The following is a 14,829-nucleotide window of genomic DNA, read 5'->3' on the forward strand; positions in this document are numbered from 1 at the left end:
CACAGTCCTGGAACGTGCTGGAATCCCTAGCGTGTATTCACTGCTGAAACAGAGACGCCTGCGTTGGCTTGGTCATGTCGTGAGAATGGATGATGGCCGGATCCCAAAGGATCTCCTCTATGGAGAACTCGTGCAAGGAAAGCGCCCTACAGGTAGACCACAGCTGCGATACAAGGACATCTGCAAGAGGGATCTGAAGGCCTTAGGGATGGACCTCAACAAGTGGGAAACCCTGGCCTCTGAGCGGCCCACTTGGAGGCAGGCTGTGCGGCATGGCCTTTCCCAGTTTGAAGAGACACTTTGCCAACAGTCTGAGGCTAAGAGGCAGAGAGGGAGGGCCCATAGCCAGGGAGACAGACCAGGGACAGACTGCACTTGCTCCCGGTGTGGAAGGGATTGTCACTCCCGGATTGGCCTTTTCAGCCACACTAGACGCTGTGCCAGAACCACCTTTCAGAGCGCGATACCATAGTCTTTCGAGACTGAAGGTTGCCAATACAAAAACATGGGCCAACTTGATGTTATACATGGCTACCAGTAGATGAAAAGCATGTGTCTTCAAACACACAGAACACAACCTGGGGGGCCGAAGCCATAATTACCTACGCAACTTCCACTGTGCGGTTCTGAGTGTATGGCAATATTCAATTTCTCTTCCCTGTTGTTCTTTCGTAGGCAAACCCAGCCACTAGAAGTGTGACTCAGCCTAAATGAATCTACAGTAGAAAGACTGACTACACAAACTTCGGGCACCAGACTGTCTATGAGGCTGACTCATAAGAACATAAGAACAGCCCCACTGGATCAGGCCATAGGCCCATCTAGTCCAGCTTCCTGTATCTCACAGCGGCCCACCAAATGCCCAGGGAGCACAACAAGAGACCTCATCCTGGTGCCCTCCCTTGCATCTGACATAGCCCATTTCTAAAATTAGGAGGTTGTACATACACATCATGGCTTGCACCCCATAATGGATTTTTCCTCAGGTGGTTGCCTGAAGTTTGCACAGCTCAGCACCCTCAAGCAAACTTTGAACCACTCTACATTCAGTTGCAGGGCTTGTGCAGGGCCAGCCCATCCCTTAACTGGTGACATGCCAGTCTCAGCTCCTCCCATTCCCAGGGTTCAAAAAGGGAAAAAGGGATGGAGTGAGGGGTGAAGAAGAGTGATGGGCTACCTGGAAACACTTTCCCAAGGGAAGACAGCAGGATTTACTTCTGAGTTAACATGCAATAGGACTGTGCTTTCAATCTGTGGCGCGTCAGACTAGCTGGCAGTCCAATTAATGATGGATTTTGTTTTGATGGAGAACTCACGCAAGAGCACATTTATACCACGTAGGGTATAAATAATAATAAAGTATTAAAATTATTATTAGCGGGATGTCATTATTTAGTCCTGAGCTCCTTGGAGTTATGAGAAGATAAAAATGCAGTTGATACCCAGATGTCAGATATGATGACCATGCAGTGAAGGACTCCACCTGGAAGTAAAGGGTTCTACCAATGCTCCTAGAACAATTATTGTAAGAACTCATTCGAAATAAAGATGAGTTTAGTATAACCCGCCTATGTGAACTGCCTTGAGTTTGTAAGTGAGAAACTTGAGTGTTAGGCGAGTTAGAACAGACAAGAGAAAATATTTCTTTACCCAGTATGTAATTAAGGCTGTAATCCAAACCACACTTTCCTGAGAGTAAGCCCCATTGAACAAAATAGGACTTACTTCTGAGTAGACCTGGTTAGGATTGTGCCCTAAGTCTGTAGAACTTCTTGCCAGAGGTTGTGGTAATGGCACCTGGCCTGGATGCCTTTAAAAGGGGATTGGGCAAATTTCTAGAGGAAAAATCCATCACAGGCTACAAGCTGTGATGGGTATGTGCAAACTCCTGGTTTTAGAAGTAGGCTGCCTCACAATGCCAGGTGCAAGGGAGGGTACCAGGATGCAGGTCTCTTGTTGTCTTATGTGCTCCCGGAGGCATCTGGTGGGCCACTGTGGGATACAGGAAGCTGGACTAGATGGGCCTTTGGCCTGATCCAGCAGGGCTCTTCTTATGGTATACAAATGCTGTAATTATTATTAACCCCTGGGGGCTGGGGGATAAGAATGGGACCTCAGTTTGGCTGTACTTGCCAACTAAAGAGGCGACTAAACAGCCACCAGGTAGATGGGACTCCTTAGCCTGGGAAGGCACATAAGAACATAAGAACATAAGAACAGCCCCACTGGATCAGGCCATAGGCCCATCTAGTCCAGCTTCCTGTATCTCACAGCGGCCCACCAAATGCCCCAGGGAGCACACCAGATAACAAGAGACCTCATCCTGGTGCTCTCCCCTACATCTGGCATTCTGACTTAACCCATTCCTAAAATCAGGAGGTTGCGCATACACATCATGGCTTGTACCCCATAATGGATTTTTCCTCCAGAAACTCGTCCAATCCCCTTTTAAAGGCGTCTAGGCTAGACGCCAGCACCACATCCTGTGGCAAGGAGTTCCACAGACCGACCACGCGCTGAGTAAAGAAATATTTTCTTTTGTCTGTCCTAACCCGCCCAACACTCAATTTTAGTGGATGTCCCCTGGTTCTGGTATTATGTGAGAGTGTAAAGAGCATCTCCCTATCCACTCTGTCCATCCCCTGCATAATTTTGTATGTCTCAATCATGTCCCCCCTCAATCGTCTCTTTTCTAGGCTGAAGAGGCCCAAACGCCGTAGCCTTTCCTCATAAGGAAGGTGCCCCAGCCCCGTAATCATCTTAGTCGCTCTCTTTTGCACCTTTTCCATTTCCACTATGTCTTTTTTGAGATGCGGCGACCAGAACTGGACACAATACTCCAGGTGTGGCCTTACCATCGATTTGTACAACGGCATTATAATACTAACCGTTTTGTTCTCAATACCCTTCCTAATGATCCCAAGCATAGAATTGGCCTTCTTCACTGCCGCCGCACATTGGGTCGACACTTTCATCGACCTGTCCACCACCACCCCAAGATCTCTCTCCTGATCTGTCACAGACAGCTCAGAACCCATCAGCCTATATCTAAAGTTTTGATTTTTTGCCCCAATGTGCATGACTTTACACTTACTGACATTGAAGCGCATCTGCCATTTTGCTGCCCATTCTGCCAGTCTGGAGAGATCCTTCTGGAGCTCCTCACAATCACTTCTGGTCTTTACCACTCGGAAAAGTTTGGTGTCGTCTGCAAACTTAGCCACTTCACTGCTCAACCCTGTCTCCAGGTCATTTATGAAGAGGTTGAAAAGCACCGGTCCCAGGACAGATCCTTGGGGCACACCGCTTTTCACCTCTCTCCATTGTGAAAATTGCCCATTGACACCCACTCTCTGCTTCCTAGCCTCCAACCAGTTCTCAATCCACGAGAGGACCTGTCCTCTAATTCCCTGACTGTGGAGTTTTTTCAGTAGCCTTTGGTGAGGGACCGTGTCAAACGCCTTCTGAAAGTCCAGATATATAATGTCCACGGGTTCTCCCGCATCCACATGCCTGTTGACCTTTTCAAAGAATTCTATAAGGTTTGTGAGGCAAGACTTACCCTTACAGAAGCCATGCTGACTCTCCCTCAGCAAGGCCTGTTTGTCTATGTGTTTTGAGATCCTATCTTTGATGAGGCATTCCACCATCTTACCCGGTATGGATGTTAGGCTGACCGGCCTATAGTTTCCCGGGTCCCCCCTCTTTCCCTTTTTAAAAATAGGCGTGACATTTGCTATCCTCCAATCTTCTGGCACTGTGGCCGTTTTGAGGGACAAGTTGCATACCTTAGTCAAGAGATCTGCAACTTCATTCTTCAATTCCTTAATAACTCTTGGGTGGATGCCATCAGGGCCCGGTGACTTATTGATCTTTAATTTATCAATGAGGTCTGAAACATCTTCTCTTTTAACCTCTATCTGACTTAACTCCTCGGTTAGGAGGGGCCGTTCGGGTAGCGGTATCTGCCCGAGGTCTTCTGCCGTGAAGACAGATGCAAAGAACTCATTTAATTTCTCTGCCATCTCTAAGTCTCCTTTTATCTCCCCTTTCCCTCCCTCACCATCCAGAGGGCCAACCGCTTCTCTGGCGGGTTTCCTGCTTCTAACATATTTGAAGAAGCTTTTATTATTCCCCTTAATGTTGCTGGCCATGCGTTCCTCATAGTCTCGCTTGGCCTCCCCTATCACCTTCTTACATTTCTTTTGCCACAGTTTATGTTCCTTTTTATTCTCTTCATTAGGGCAAGACTTCCATTTACGGAAGGAAGCTTCCTTGCCCTTCACAGCCTCTCTAACTTGGCTGGTTAGCCATGCGGGCACTCTCCTGGATTTAGTGGAACCCTTCTTTCTTTGCGGTATACACCTCTGCTGGGCCTCTATTACTGTTGTTTTAAGCAGCCTCCATGCATTCTGGAGAGACTGGACTCTTTTTACCCTCCCTTTCAACCTCCTTCTAACCAGCCTCCTCATTTGAGGGAAGTCCGCCCGTCGGAAGTCAAGGGTTTTTGTTAGAGATTTGCCCGGTATTCTTCCCCCAACGTGCACGTCAAAACGGATCGCAGCATGATCACTGTTCCCCAATGGCTCTGTAACGTTTACATCTCTAACCAGGTCCTGCGTACCGCACAAAATTAAATCCAGAGTCACCTGTCCTCTGGTGGGCTCCGTGACTAGCTGATCTAAGCCACAGTCATTCAGCATGTCAAGAAATCCGGTTTCCTTATCGTGACCAGAACACAAATTGACCCAGTCAATATGAGGATAATTGAAGTCCCCCATGATTACAACCCTGTCCTTCCTTGTCACCTCCCTGATCTGTTTCCTCATTTCAAGGTCCCCATCAGATTTCTGGTCTGGAGGACAATAGCACGCCCCCAGTATTACATCGCTGCACAAGCCTGGTAATTTAACCCACAGAGATTCTACGGTGGAGTCGGACCCACCTTCAATCTCTACTTTGCTGGAGATTGGCAGCTCATCTGAGAGAAGGAAAACTCTGATCCCAAATCTCCACTGCCTTGTGGCTACATTCAGTTATGGAAGAGGCTTCACGAGTCAACCTCAAGGCAAAATCTGGAGCCGGAGTCCCTGAGGCAGTTCATGGCTGAACAGTCAGGTTCTGGCAACTCCTGCGAACCACCGCTGGAACCAACCGTATTGGCTTCTGCCTTTCCATTGGACCATTTCAGCAACGTGGAGAGGGGGGATTTGCTGCATGGGTAACAGTCCATCTTCCATATCTACTCTACCCAGGCTTTGCGCACTGGAGAGGACACTCTGTTCCAGAACCACCATTCAGAGCACAATACCATAGTCTTCTGAGACAGAAGGATGCCAACAAAACAAAATTATTATTATTAATTAGTGATCAAAGTCCAATTTAAGCATTTGCAGTCCTTTCACTTTTCTCTATCTAGAAATAGAACAAGCCCAGTATGCAAGGGAGGGGGCAGAGAGGAGGGGGGAATACCATGTTCACCAACACTGGTTCTGATCAAGTTTCAAGTTTCAAGTCAGGCATAAACATTTGGTAGGTGAAGACTCTGTATGGAAACCGTAGAGAGAATATAAACCTAAGTAGTACACAAATATATGTATATGTGCACACCTACATGTACACACAGATACAAACGTACAATACATTTTACATACAAACATGTATTATTTAAAAAACAAAACATTCAGTTACTCTGCAGATATTGCTAAAGATGTAATGTACTCAGTGATTACTTGCTACAGAAAGCTTGGCTCGATTCAAATTACTCAAATTTAGGAACTGTGAGACTGAGAGGGTTGTGTACTCTACATCACCTGCTAGAAGGAATTGAATTATAGCTTTCTCAGAATGCCCTGTTTTAGCATGGAGCAAGGGAGAGAGAAATTGCTGTCTTAGTGCTTGACATCTGGGACAGTGCAACATAACGTGTGTGGATGATTCTACTTCACCTAAATTGCAGCTACATAAACGATCTTCCCAGGAGGCGTTTCTAAATCTGCCATGTAAGTCATTAGAGGGGGTCACGTTACAACTTGCCAAGGTAAAGGCCTTTCTCTCCAGGGGGTGCACTAGGAGGGGCAGATATTTTGGTTGTTGGCCACGTGTAATTTTAAGATGAAAATTCAGAGGGGAACATTTTTTCTGTGCTGCACTTAGAATCTCTTGCCTTTCTATATCATATAGTCTGGTTTTCACAAGTCTGGTGATGACCTCTGGACTGGTTCTGATCTTCCTTAGGGCCCAATCCTATCCAATTTTCCAGCACCGGCACACCCACAATGCAGCCCCAAGAAGGAAACCTATGTGACTGCCTCCCCACCACAAGATGCAGTGCATGCCCCATTGGCACAGCTGCACTGGCTCTGAAAAACTGGACAGGATAAGGCCCTTAGATAGCTATCCTAAGTATTCCAATGCATTCTATAGAACACGTATGATTATGTATCTAGCAAGTCTATGCCAAGAATCTATTGGAATGTATGCAAACAGCTGATGAGGTTGGAATAAACCACTTCAGACTGTATATGGGGGGGGACGCAAATAACTGGATGCTTCCCTATGGAAGGGGGGAAACATAATCTGCTCACACAAAATTAGAAGTCAGGAAGAAAAGTTCTCATTCAGCCCTTAATAGGTTAGTTTCCTGCTTGCAAAGTTGTTCTTGGAGTGCAAGCCCCCCTCCCTTTGTAGCCCTGCAATGGTAGGATCGAGGAGCAGTTCTGCCCCCCCCTTCCTCTGCAAGGCTTGGGTGAAATGGGCCTTTGGACTTTGCACGGTGGTGGAAAGGAGTCACGGGGATCGAGGGAGAGGCACCCATCCCGGCTCTCTTCATAGGCTGCAATCCCATCCACACTTTCCTGGGAGTAAGCCCCCTTGACTTATAATTGGACTTACTTCTGAGTAGACCCATGCACAGGATTGGGCTGTCAGGCTGCAATCCTATCCACGCTTTCCTGGGCGCAAGCCTCCTTGATTATCATAGGACTTACTTCTGAGTAGACCCACGCCTAGGCTTGAGCTCTTGGCCGCTCGCAGAGGCTTAGGCTGCGATCCTAGGCACACTTTCGTGAGAGTAAGTCCCGTTGAAGATAATGAGACTTACTTCCGAGTAGACAAGATTAGGCTTGTGCTCTATGGGCAAGAATGCAGTCCCCTGTTGCAAATTCTGCAACAAGTCGGCTGTGCAGACTCTGGGGGGAGGGGGGAGGGATGAGGAAGGAGCACCATCCTCCTCTTCCTCTTCTACATCTACATCTACAGTTGTTGATCTACAGTTCTGAAGGGGATCACCGGACTGGAGCAGGATGCAGGCTCCCCTGTGCTGAGGAACAAGGACCTGGGAACAAGGAGCAGCCACACGCACATCACACATCAATGCAGAGCCTGTGTGTACCTGACACAACGATTTTCTCAGATCTGCCCCGCAGAGCCTCCTCCCGGCTGGGCAGCTGCGCTGGGCCAGGCATCGCTGCGGAGATCAGCCCAGAAGGGAGCGCAGCGTCCAGGTGCCAACCAGCTGACGGCTCAGGAACACTTGCCCAAAAAAGCCTCCTTCCCCTCCCTCTCCCTCCACTGAGCAAGCCAAGTGTGGCAAAGTGGGCAGGGCCAGAGGGAGGAGGGGCCTCTAGAGCCTCCCCAAGGCATGCATCTGAGTCTAGAATCCTAGAGTTTGAGGGGAACTAAAAGGTCATCTAGTCCAACTCCCTGCCTGTAGCAGGAAATCCTTTTAGAGCAGTGTTTCTCAAACTGTGGGTCGGGACCCACTAGGTGAGTCGGGAGCCCATTGCTGGTGGGTCCCCATCCATTTCAATTTTGTATTTTTAATATTTTAGATTTGATGCTATTAAAATGCATTTGGGAAAATGTTACGGATCTATACTTTTAACAAGCTACCAGGTATGTTTATAGCAATGATAGTCAATTGGGCTTACAACTGGGTGACAGCCCAAGCCTCTGCATGTCTACTCAGAAGTAAGTCCTATTACATTCAATGGGGCTTACTCCCAGGAAAGTGTGGCTAGGATTGGGCTGTAAGTGTGGCTAGGATTGCAGCCTAGGATTGTTAAAAAATTTTCCTGCTTGATGATGTCACTTCCAACCATGACATCACTTCCGGTGGGTCCTGAGAGACTGCCAATCTAAAAAGTGAGTCTCAGTACTAAAAAGTTTGAGAACCACTGTCCTAGAGCATCTCCAGCACATGTCTGTTTTGTCTCTGCTTAAAGACCTCCAGTGAAGGAGAATTCACCACCTCCTTTGGCAATCTGTTCCTCTGCCAAACCTCCCTGACCATCAGAATTTCTTCCTGACGTTCAATCAGAATCTCTTCTTGCAACTCCTGGTTGTGTTGGTTCATGCGTTTACTGACAACTAATCTCAGTGCACACTCCTGCTGCATTTCTCTGCAGATGAACTTAGAAGCCAGCTCCACTGTGATCAAAGGGTCTTAGTTCCAGGAAAGCATGTACATACAGGGCTGCAGCCTAACTCAGTGCTGTTCCAGCCTCCTTCTCTTTCTTTCTTTCTTTCTTTCTTTCTTTCTTTCTTTCTTTCTTTCTTTCTTTCTTTCTTTCTTTCTTTCTTTTTGTATTGATAAACACAATACCATTACCATAAATACAATACCATACAAATACAATACCATTCTGTGTGCAGCAGTGGTTTCCAAACTGTGGGTCCGGACCCACTGGTGAGTCGCAACCTGGTTTTGGTGGGTCACCAAAGGGTGATGGAAAGAGCAGATAACTAATTGCCTCAAGCCCTGAAGCTATTCAAAATTCAGATACTGTATTTTCCTTACCTGTATCTGTAATAAATAAATAAAATATTTTAAAAAAAAACAAAATTCAGATACTGTAGCTGCTAATTACTATGTAAAGAGCTCAGCTCCTGCAGTTTGCAAACATGAGTACATATAGGGAGATAAATATTTCAGGGCTTTCTGGTTATTATTATTTCTTTCTAGATCTCCTCTTTAAAAAGTCTGGCAAATCTAGGTGAGGTCCAAAAGAGTGTTGTTTAAAACAGTGGTCCTGGTGCTAAAAGATTTGGGAACCACTGGTGTATGGTACAACTATATGTTTTGGGTAGAAAAGGCATCTCCAAATTTTCCAAAATATCCTAAGTATTGCAAATTAATGAAAAGAAAATATTTCTTTCCCCAGTGTGTAATTAGTCTCTGGAACTCCTTGCAAGGATGTGGTGATGGAGACTGACCTAAATACCTTTAAAAGGGGTTTGGACAGATTTCTGGAGAAAAACTCCATCACAGGTTGCAGGCCATGATGGGTATGTACAGGGGGGTTGGTGACATCCCCCTGCACAGGGGGGGTTGGTGACATCAATATTCGCACGTCACCCGGTGCAGCTTGCACCTCCCGAGCGATACCATTTCTGATAGGCAACAGCAGGGTATCAGAAGCTAGCCGTTCCCAGTTCTACCTGAAGATGCAAGAGACGACACCTGGAAGCTTCTGAATGCATAGCATGCCCTCTGCCAGGTAGCCGGCCTTTGAATTAGACCTAGAATCAAAGATTTGGAGAAGGGATCATTGAGTCCAACCCAATGCAGGCTGTCCACAACTACAGCATCCCTGCGAGAAGGCCATCCAGCCCCTGCTTAAAGACCTCTAAAGACGGAGAATCCATCATCTTCCAAGGAAGACTGTTTCACTGTTCATACTGTCAAGAAAGTCTTCCCCTATTCAAAACCTCCATTGTGGTAATTTAAGCCCATTTGTCCTACTCCTACCCTACAGAGCAACCAAAACCACATCTGCTCCATCTTCCACCCGAACCCCTCAGATATTCTTAGGTGGCTATCATGTGTGTCCCCTCGTAGCCATCTCGTCTCCAAACAGAACATACCCAACTCCTTCAACCCACATTCATATGACCTGGTCGCAGGTCTCCTCAGGATCCTTGCTGCCAGCCTCTAGTCCTGCTCCGGTTTGTCAATATCCCTCTTAAGCTATGGTGCCCCCTACATTCCAAGTGGGATGTGACTAAAGCAGAATACAGCCTTACCACTACTCGATGCAGCCTGGAATCACACTGCCCTTCTTTGCCTATACCTGCAACATGATCACACATCCCAGTCAAGTTGCCATGTTTCAAACCAGCTGACATTTCTGTCAGTCTTCAAGGACAGCCCCGTGTTTAGTGTAGCAGCTTCACTTAGCAGGAATCAGGATCGGTGCAGGGTTCTCCTGCTTTTCTCATACCCTTCTGTTGTCACTGCTCAGAGAGGACTATTGTTTCACCCAGATAAGGAGCACTGGGGAAATGCTTCATAAGCCCACTGGCTTTTGCTTCCCTTTCAGTGCCTCCTTAATGATCTCTCCCACCCACCCACAACAGTGGCAGTCAGGGCTCAGTTGTCACCTGAGTGAGTGAATGAACATCCACGTCCTATAATTTCCTACTTGATGTCAAAAGGCATTTAATAAGGATTCTTTGAGAGAGCCTAATAACACTCTTACCAGCAGAGAGAGAGAGTCAGAAAGAGAAGAGAGACACCCCATCTTATGGCTCTTGTGCTTTCTTCTCTTTCACTGCCATTTGCTATATTAATTGTGCTCATAACTCCTTTGTTTTGATTTAATTCTTCTCTTGCAACGAGAAGGAGTGAAATCTGGGAGGAGTGGCAAAGGGCCAAAAGCCACAATGTTTCAACAGAGAGAAAATGGGCCAAGAGGATTCCTGGTGGGTGGAGAGTACAGTTCCTTAGCATGCTTTCCATCCAGGCTATGGGGAAAGGACTCACTTCCTTCCAGGCTTGGCCCAAGACCTTCCAGCACCTAAGGCATTGCACCAAATATGCACCCCATTACCCTTTCATCATGTTTGCGACCATCTGAGCTGGCATGGGGAAGGCTGCACAGGCTCAACAAAGAGTTAGGATTACGCTGTGAGTTGGAATAATCTAGAGGTGGTCAAATGGACTGTGCATTTCAGGATGTGGGTGGCGTCGGCAGTGGGAAATCAAATTTTTAAAGCTCCCTACAGGTAGAAAGCTAGCAAAGCACAGGGAGAGCAAGTCTGAAGCCTTTTTCCTAATATGTTAGTCTTCTGCTATATTTCTTTCTTTCTTTTTTTTACTTGGGTGGTCATTCAAAAATGTTCTCACTGAAGCTGGAATTGGTACCATACATTCTGCCATCTTAGAGCTGCAAACACACTTACCTGGGAGTAAGCCCCATTGAACATAGTGAGACTTACTTCTAAGTAAACATGCATAGGATTTGCACTCTAGGACTCTTCCCCTCATTTTGTACAGATCTAGCCTAACTTTGATTAAAGGTGTTTGAAAATGGTGTTTTACTCAGAATGGTTTATTTTACTCAGAGGTAAACCCATTGAGTTCAGTAAGACTTGGGCTATAATCATAGCTTGTTCACAACACTTGTAGCTGTGACTCAGATCTTCTGATGTTACTCCTGTGTGGTACTGATATCACTAACCAAGATCTTCTTCCAAAGCCCTGATGTTTGAAATCACAGGTGCCTGACTGTCAGAGCTGGCTAACCCATGAGCCAACTGAGGTGGTTGTCTCACTGTACCTCCTCCTGATGCTGCTGCTTCACTGGCAGGGTGAGCAGATACCATGGAGGAAAGAGTGCCTATAACTTTCACCATTGTATAGAAGAGAGAATTTTGGCAGGTGCAGCTTTTTAAACCCTTCCATGTTGAGCTGCACCTGCCAAAATTCCCTCTTCTATACAGGCCAGTATACTTCTTCTAAAGGTACAGGCCAGTGGTTTCCATACTGTGAGCCATGGCTCCCCAGGGAGCCATGGAAATCAGCCATGGGAGCCACAGGGGTGGCAACAGGGGTTCCTCGCAAAAAACCCACCACCCTCTACAATGTATAGGATTGTAACCCTAATGGGAAGCTGCAGTCAATGGCCCAGTAGGTCAAGGGAGCCACCAGTTGAAAAGGTTTGGGAACGACTGGTTTAGGCACTCTGTCCTCCATTGTATCCGGTCACCCTGCTCCATGGACTCCAAAAAGGAAGAGAAGAATGCAGCAGAAGAGGAAGTGTGGAGACGCTCTAGTCCACCGCTCCTCTGCTCTTTCTCTTTCCTTTTGTTCCATTCTTTTCAAATCCAGGCAGCAGAAAAAACGGGGGCGTCATTTTTGCACGTAGGTACTGGGAGCTCTTGGGCTGGGTCTTCTACTGTTTTTCTCTTTTTTATCCAGCCTTCTCCAGGTCACAATATCCAGTGGACGAAATGGGAGAGGGAGAGAGAGAAGATAAATCCACAAAGAAAAATATTTACACACACACACACACAAAAAAAAACCATGGTCAAACACCAAGGTAGAGACTGAGAAGTGAAAAGTCTCTTTTGCAGCCTGCACAATGGCAGCTACAGCAGATACTCTAAGTTCATTAGATTTTGCAATAATATTGAAACGGCATGAAAAACATAAAGGAAACTCCATGTTGGGGGGGGCAGAGGGGGTGCTTTGTAATGGGAGCGACTATCATAATGACAGTCAATGGGGAAATTGTATTGTGGATTAAATTGCAGGGTGAAACTGCATGTTTGGGAAGGGAGGGGAAGAGAATCTTAAATTCAAGTGATTACTGCAGCTGAGAATGAATTAAAATCCCAGTGCAAGCAATTTAGGTCACAATCAACGTGCCTGGAAAGTAATATTCAAGAAACAAATGGCAGGAGGGGGGATGCAAAGCACTGAGCTCCAAGGAGGGATATTTGTCGCTCAGTGGGTGGAAAATAGGGAGAGTGGGTTGATTTAGGGTCTTAATCAAAACAGCTTCTTGTTCCTTTGATGATCTTTGTTTGTTGTCTTGGTTTCTCTTTCCCCATCAGTAGCTTTCGGTATTATGAAGTTGTGGGTGGCACTGGGTAGAGCAGTGGCTGAGAGTCCACACCCATCAGAGGGCCCACCTGGCCAGACCAACCATTGACACTTCAGTACTGGAAGCAGCAGCGGTTGCACCCATCTTGTCATCAGAAGGTGGGCAGGAGATGCCACAAGGGATCCAGTGCTGGGCTTTACCCCGGCCCCAGTTACCAGTCTTGTGCTGCACAAAATATTCAGGTATTGATTCTACAGCAGTGTTTCTCAAACTGTGGGTCAGGACCCACTAGGTGGGTCACGAACCAATTTCAGGTGGGTCCCCATTGATATTTTTAATATATTAGACTTGATGCTCCCATGAGATATGACTGCATTTGGAGAAATGTTACAGACCTGTACTTTTAGCAAGCTACTATGTATATTCTTTTAACAATGATAGTCAATGGGACTTACTCCTCGGTAAGTGTGGGTAGGATTGCAGCCTAGGATTGTTAAAAATGTTCCAACTTGATGATGTCACTTCTGGTCATGACATCACTTCTGACAGAGTCTCATTCTAAAAAGTGGGTCCCAGTGCTAAATGTGTGAGAACCACGGGTCAAGTTCAATTATAGCAATTTGTTATTTGTCAAAATCAGTTGGTGTTGGCCAGCCATGCGGGGCATCCTGCAGGGAGCATGGGAGTAATGCATCTCTATGTGTGGAGCCCTGTTCAGGCCTAAAACCACAGTGTACATGGTGTGACCTGGGGCATTCAGGAAGGTGGAGAGCAGGGAGCAGGTTTGATCTTGCAAAGGAGCAAAGTAGAATGAAACTTAAATTGAAGCCAAACAATGCTGTCAGGTGCAGAGTTTGTAAGCTCAGAGGAACAGGGCTGGCAAAGGATTCAAAGTTGATCTGTTTTACCACTGTTTCTGATTGACTCCTGCAAGCCTCACAAAATGTGTACCGCCCACGTGGATGCAGGAATAGAAGGTAGCATGGGCATTGTCAGGGGTCGAGCCCTTGTCTGACCCTTGCCTTACCTGGCTGCAGGCCAGGGGCAGAACTGCCTGGCCGTAGAGCTGCCACCACCTCTCCAGGTAAGACGTAGGGCAGCTGGGTGGGAGAGACCGTCCTTCCAGCACTCACCTGACCTGAGCAGCAAGCAGGGCTGGGTCACCATTAACCACTAAAGAGGAGGGAAGCAGGCCAGGGTCAGGGCCCCTTTAAGCCTAGAGGAAGGGGAAGAGCCGAGGGTGTGGTTGGGAAGGATAAAAGCAGGGAGGCCTGTGATGACAGGCAGTTCTGGAGAGGGAAGGCAGGAGCTCCTGCCTGAAGACCAAGTGCCTCAGGTCCTGCCTCCAGGGAGGAGGACAAGGGTGTCGTGACCCCTCCCTTGGTCTGAGGCTTCCCCTGCAAGGAACCCCAGGGAGGTGGACACCCCACCCAGGGGTCCCATGAGACCATCCAGCTGACCCTCGGCACCCCAACAGAGGATGCCCTGAGACCCCCCCATTTTGGGACACCCCTCACAGGCATCCTCAACCTGCAATTTGTTCCTCATGGTATTGGGCTTGATGACCAGGCTGGATCCCCGGCAACTGGAGCTCTACCAAAGTGTACCTGTTCTCCCTGTTCCCATGCACATGGATCCAGGTCCGCTCATCCATGAGGCCAACTGAAGCCGGTGCCTTAAGCAGAAGGTTCCTGCCTCCATCCAACACCTACCTCCGTCCTGAAGTAAGTGCCTTAGGCAGAAGGCACCTGCCTCCATCCGGCACCTGCCTCTACCACTCCTTCTCTTCCTAGTTCTGGATTTTAAAAGTAATGGAATGAAAGAGAAAGTGTGAAGCTCTTAATTTCCCACTCTCCTCTCCACCACACTTCCTGCCTCACTTCATGCCACTCTTCCTTCTTGAAACTATAGACTGGAGGGAGGAGGAGGAAGAGTTACAGAGGCAGCAGCTGGTGCACCACAGGATATGTAGAGTGGTACAGGATGCACCACTTCAATT

The 14,829-nt window shown here is 47.3% G+C and overlaps 1 protein-coding gene across 1 annotated transcript in view; it reads right to left on the bottom strand.

Moving 5' to 3' along the window:
* LOC136661564 (mitochondrial peptide methionine sulfoxide reductase-like) overlaps window positions 1–7,500 on the bottom strand; it is an 86,237-nt gene extending 78,737 nt beyond the window's left edge. The window contains exon 1 of the mRNA XM_066638862.1: window positions 7,394–7,500. Coding sequence (XP_066494959.1) covers window positions 7,394–7,466 — 73 coding nt within the window. The 5' untranslated portion in view covers window positions 7,467–7,500. The remainder of the gene's footprint in view (window positions 1–7,393) is intronic.
* Between the last annotated feature and the right edge of the window lie 7,329 nt (window positions 7,501–14,829).

The sequence above is a fragment of the Tiliqua scincoides genome, chromosome 10, assembly GCF_035046505.1.
Source record: "Tiliqua scincoides isolate rTilSci1 chromosome 10, rTilSci1.hap2, whole genome shotgun sequence".
NCBI classification, from domain to species: domain Eukaryota; kingdom Metazoa; phylum Chordata; class Lepidosauria; order Squamata; family Scincidae; genus Tiliqua; species Tiliqua scincoides.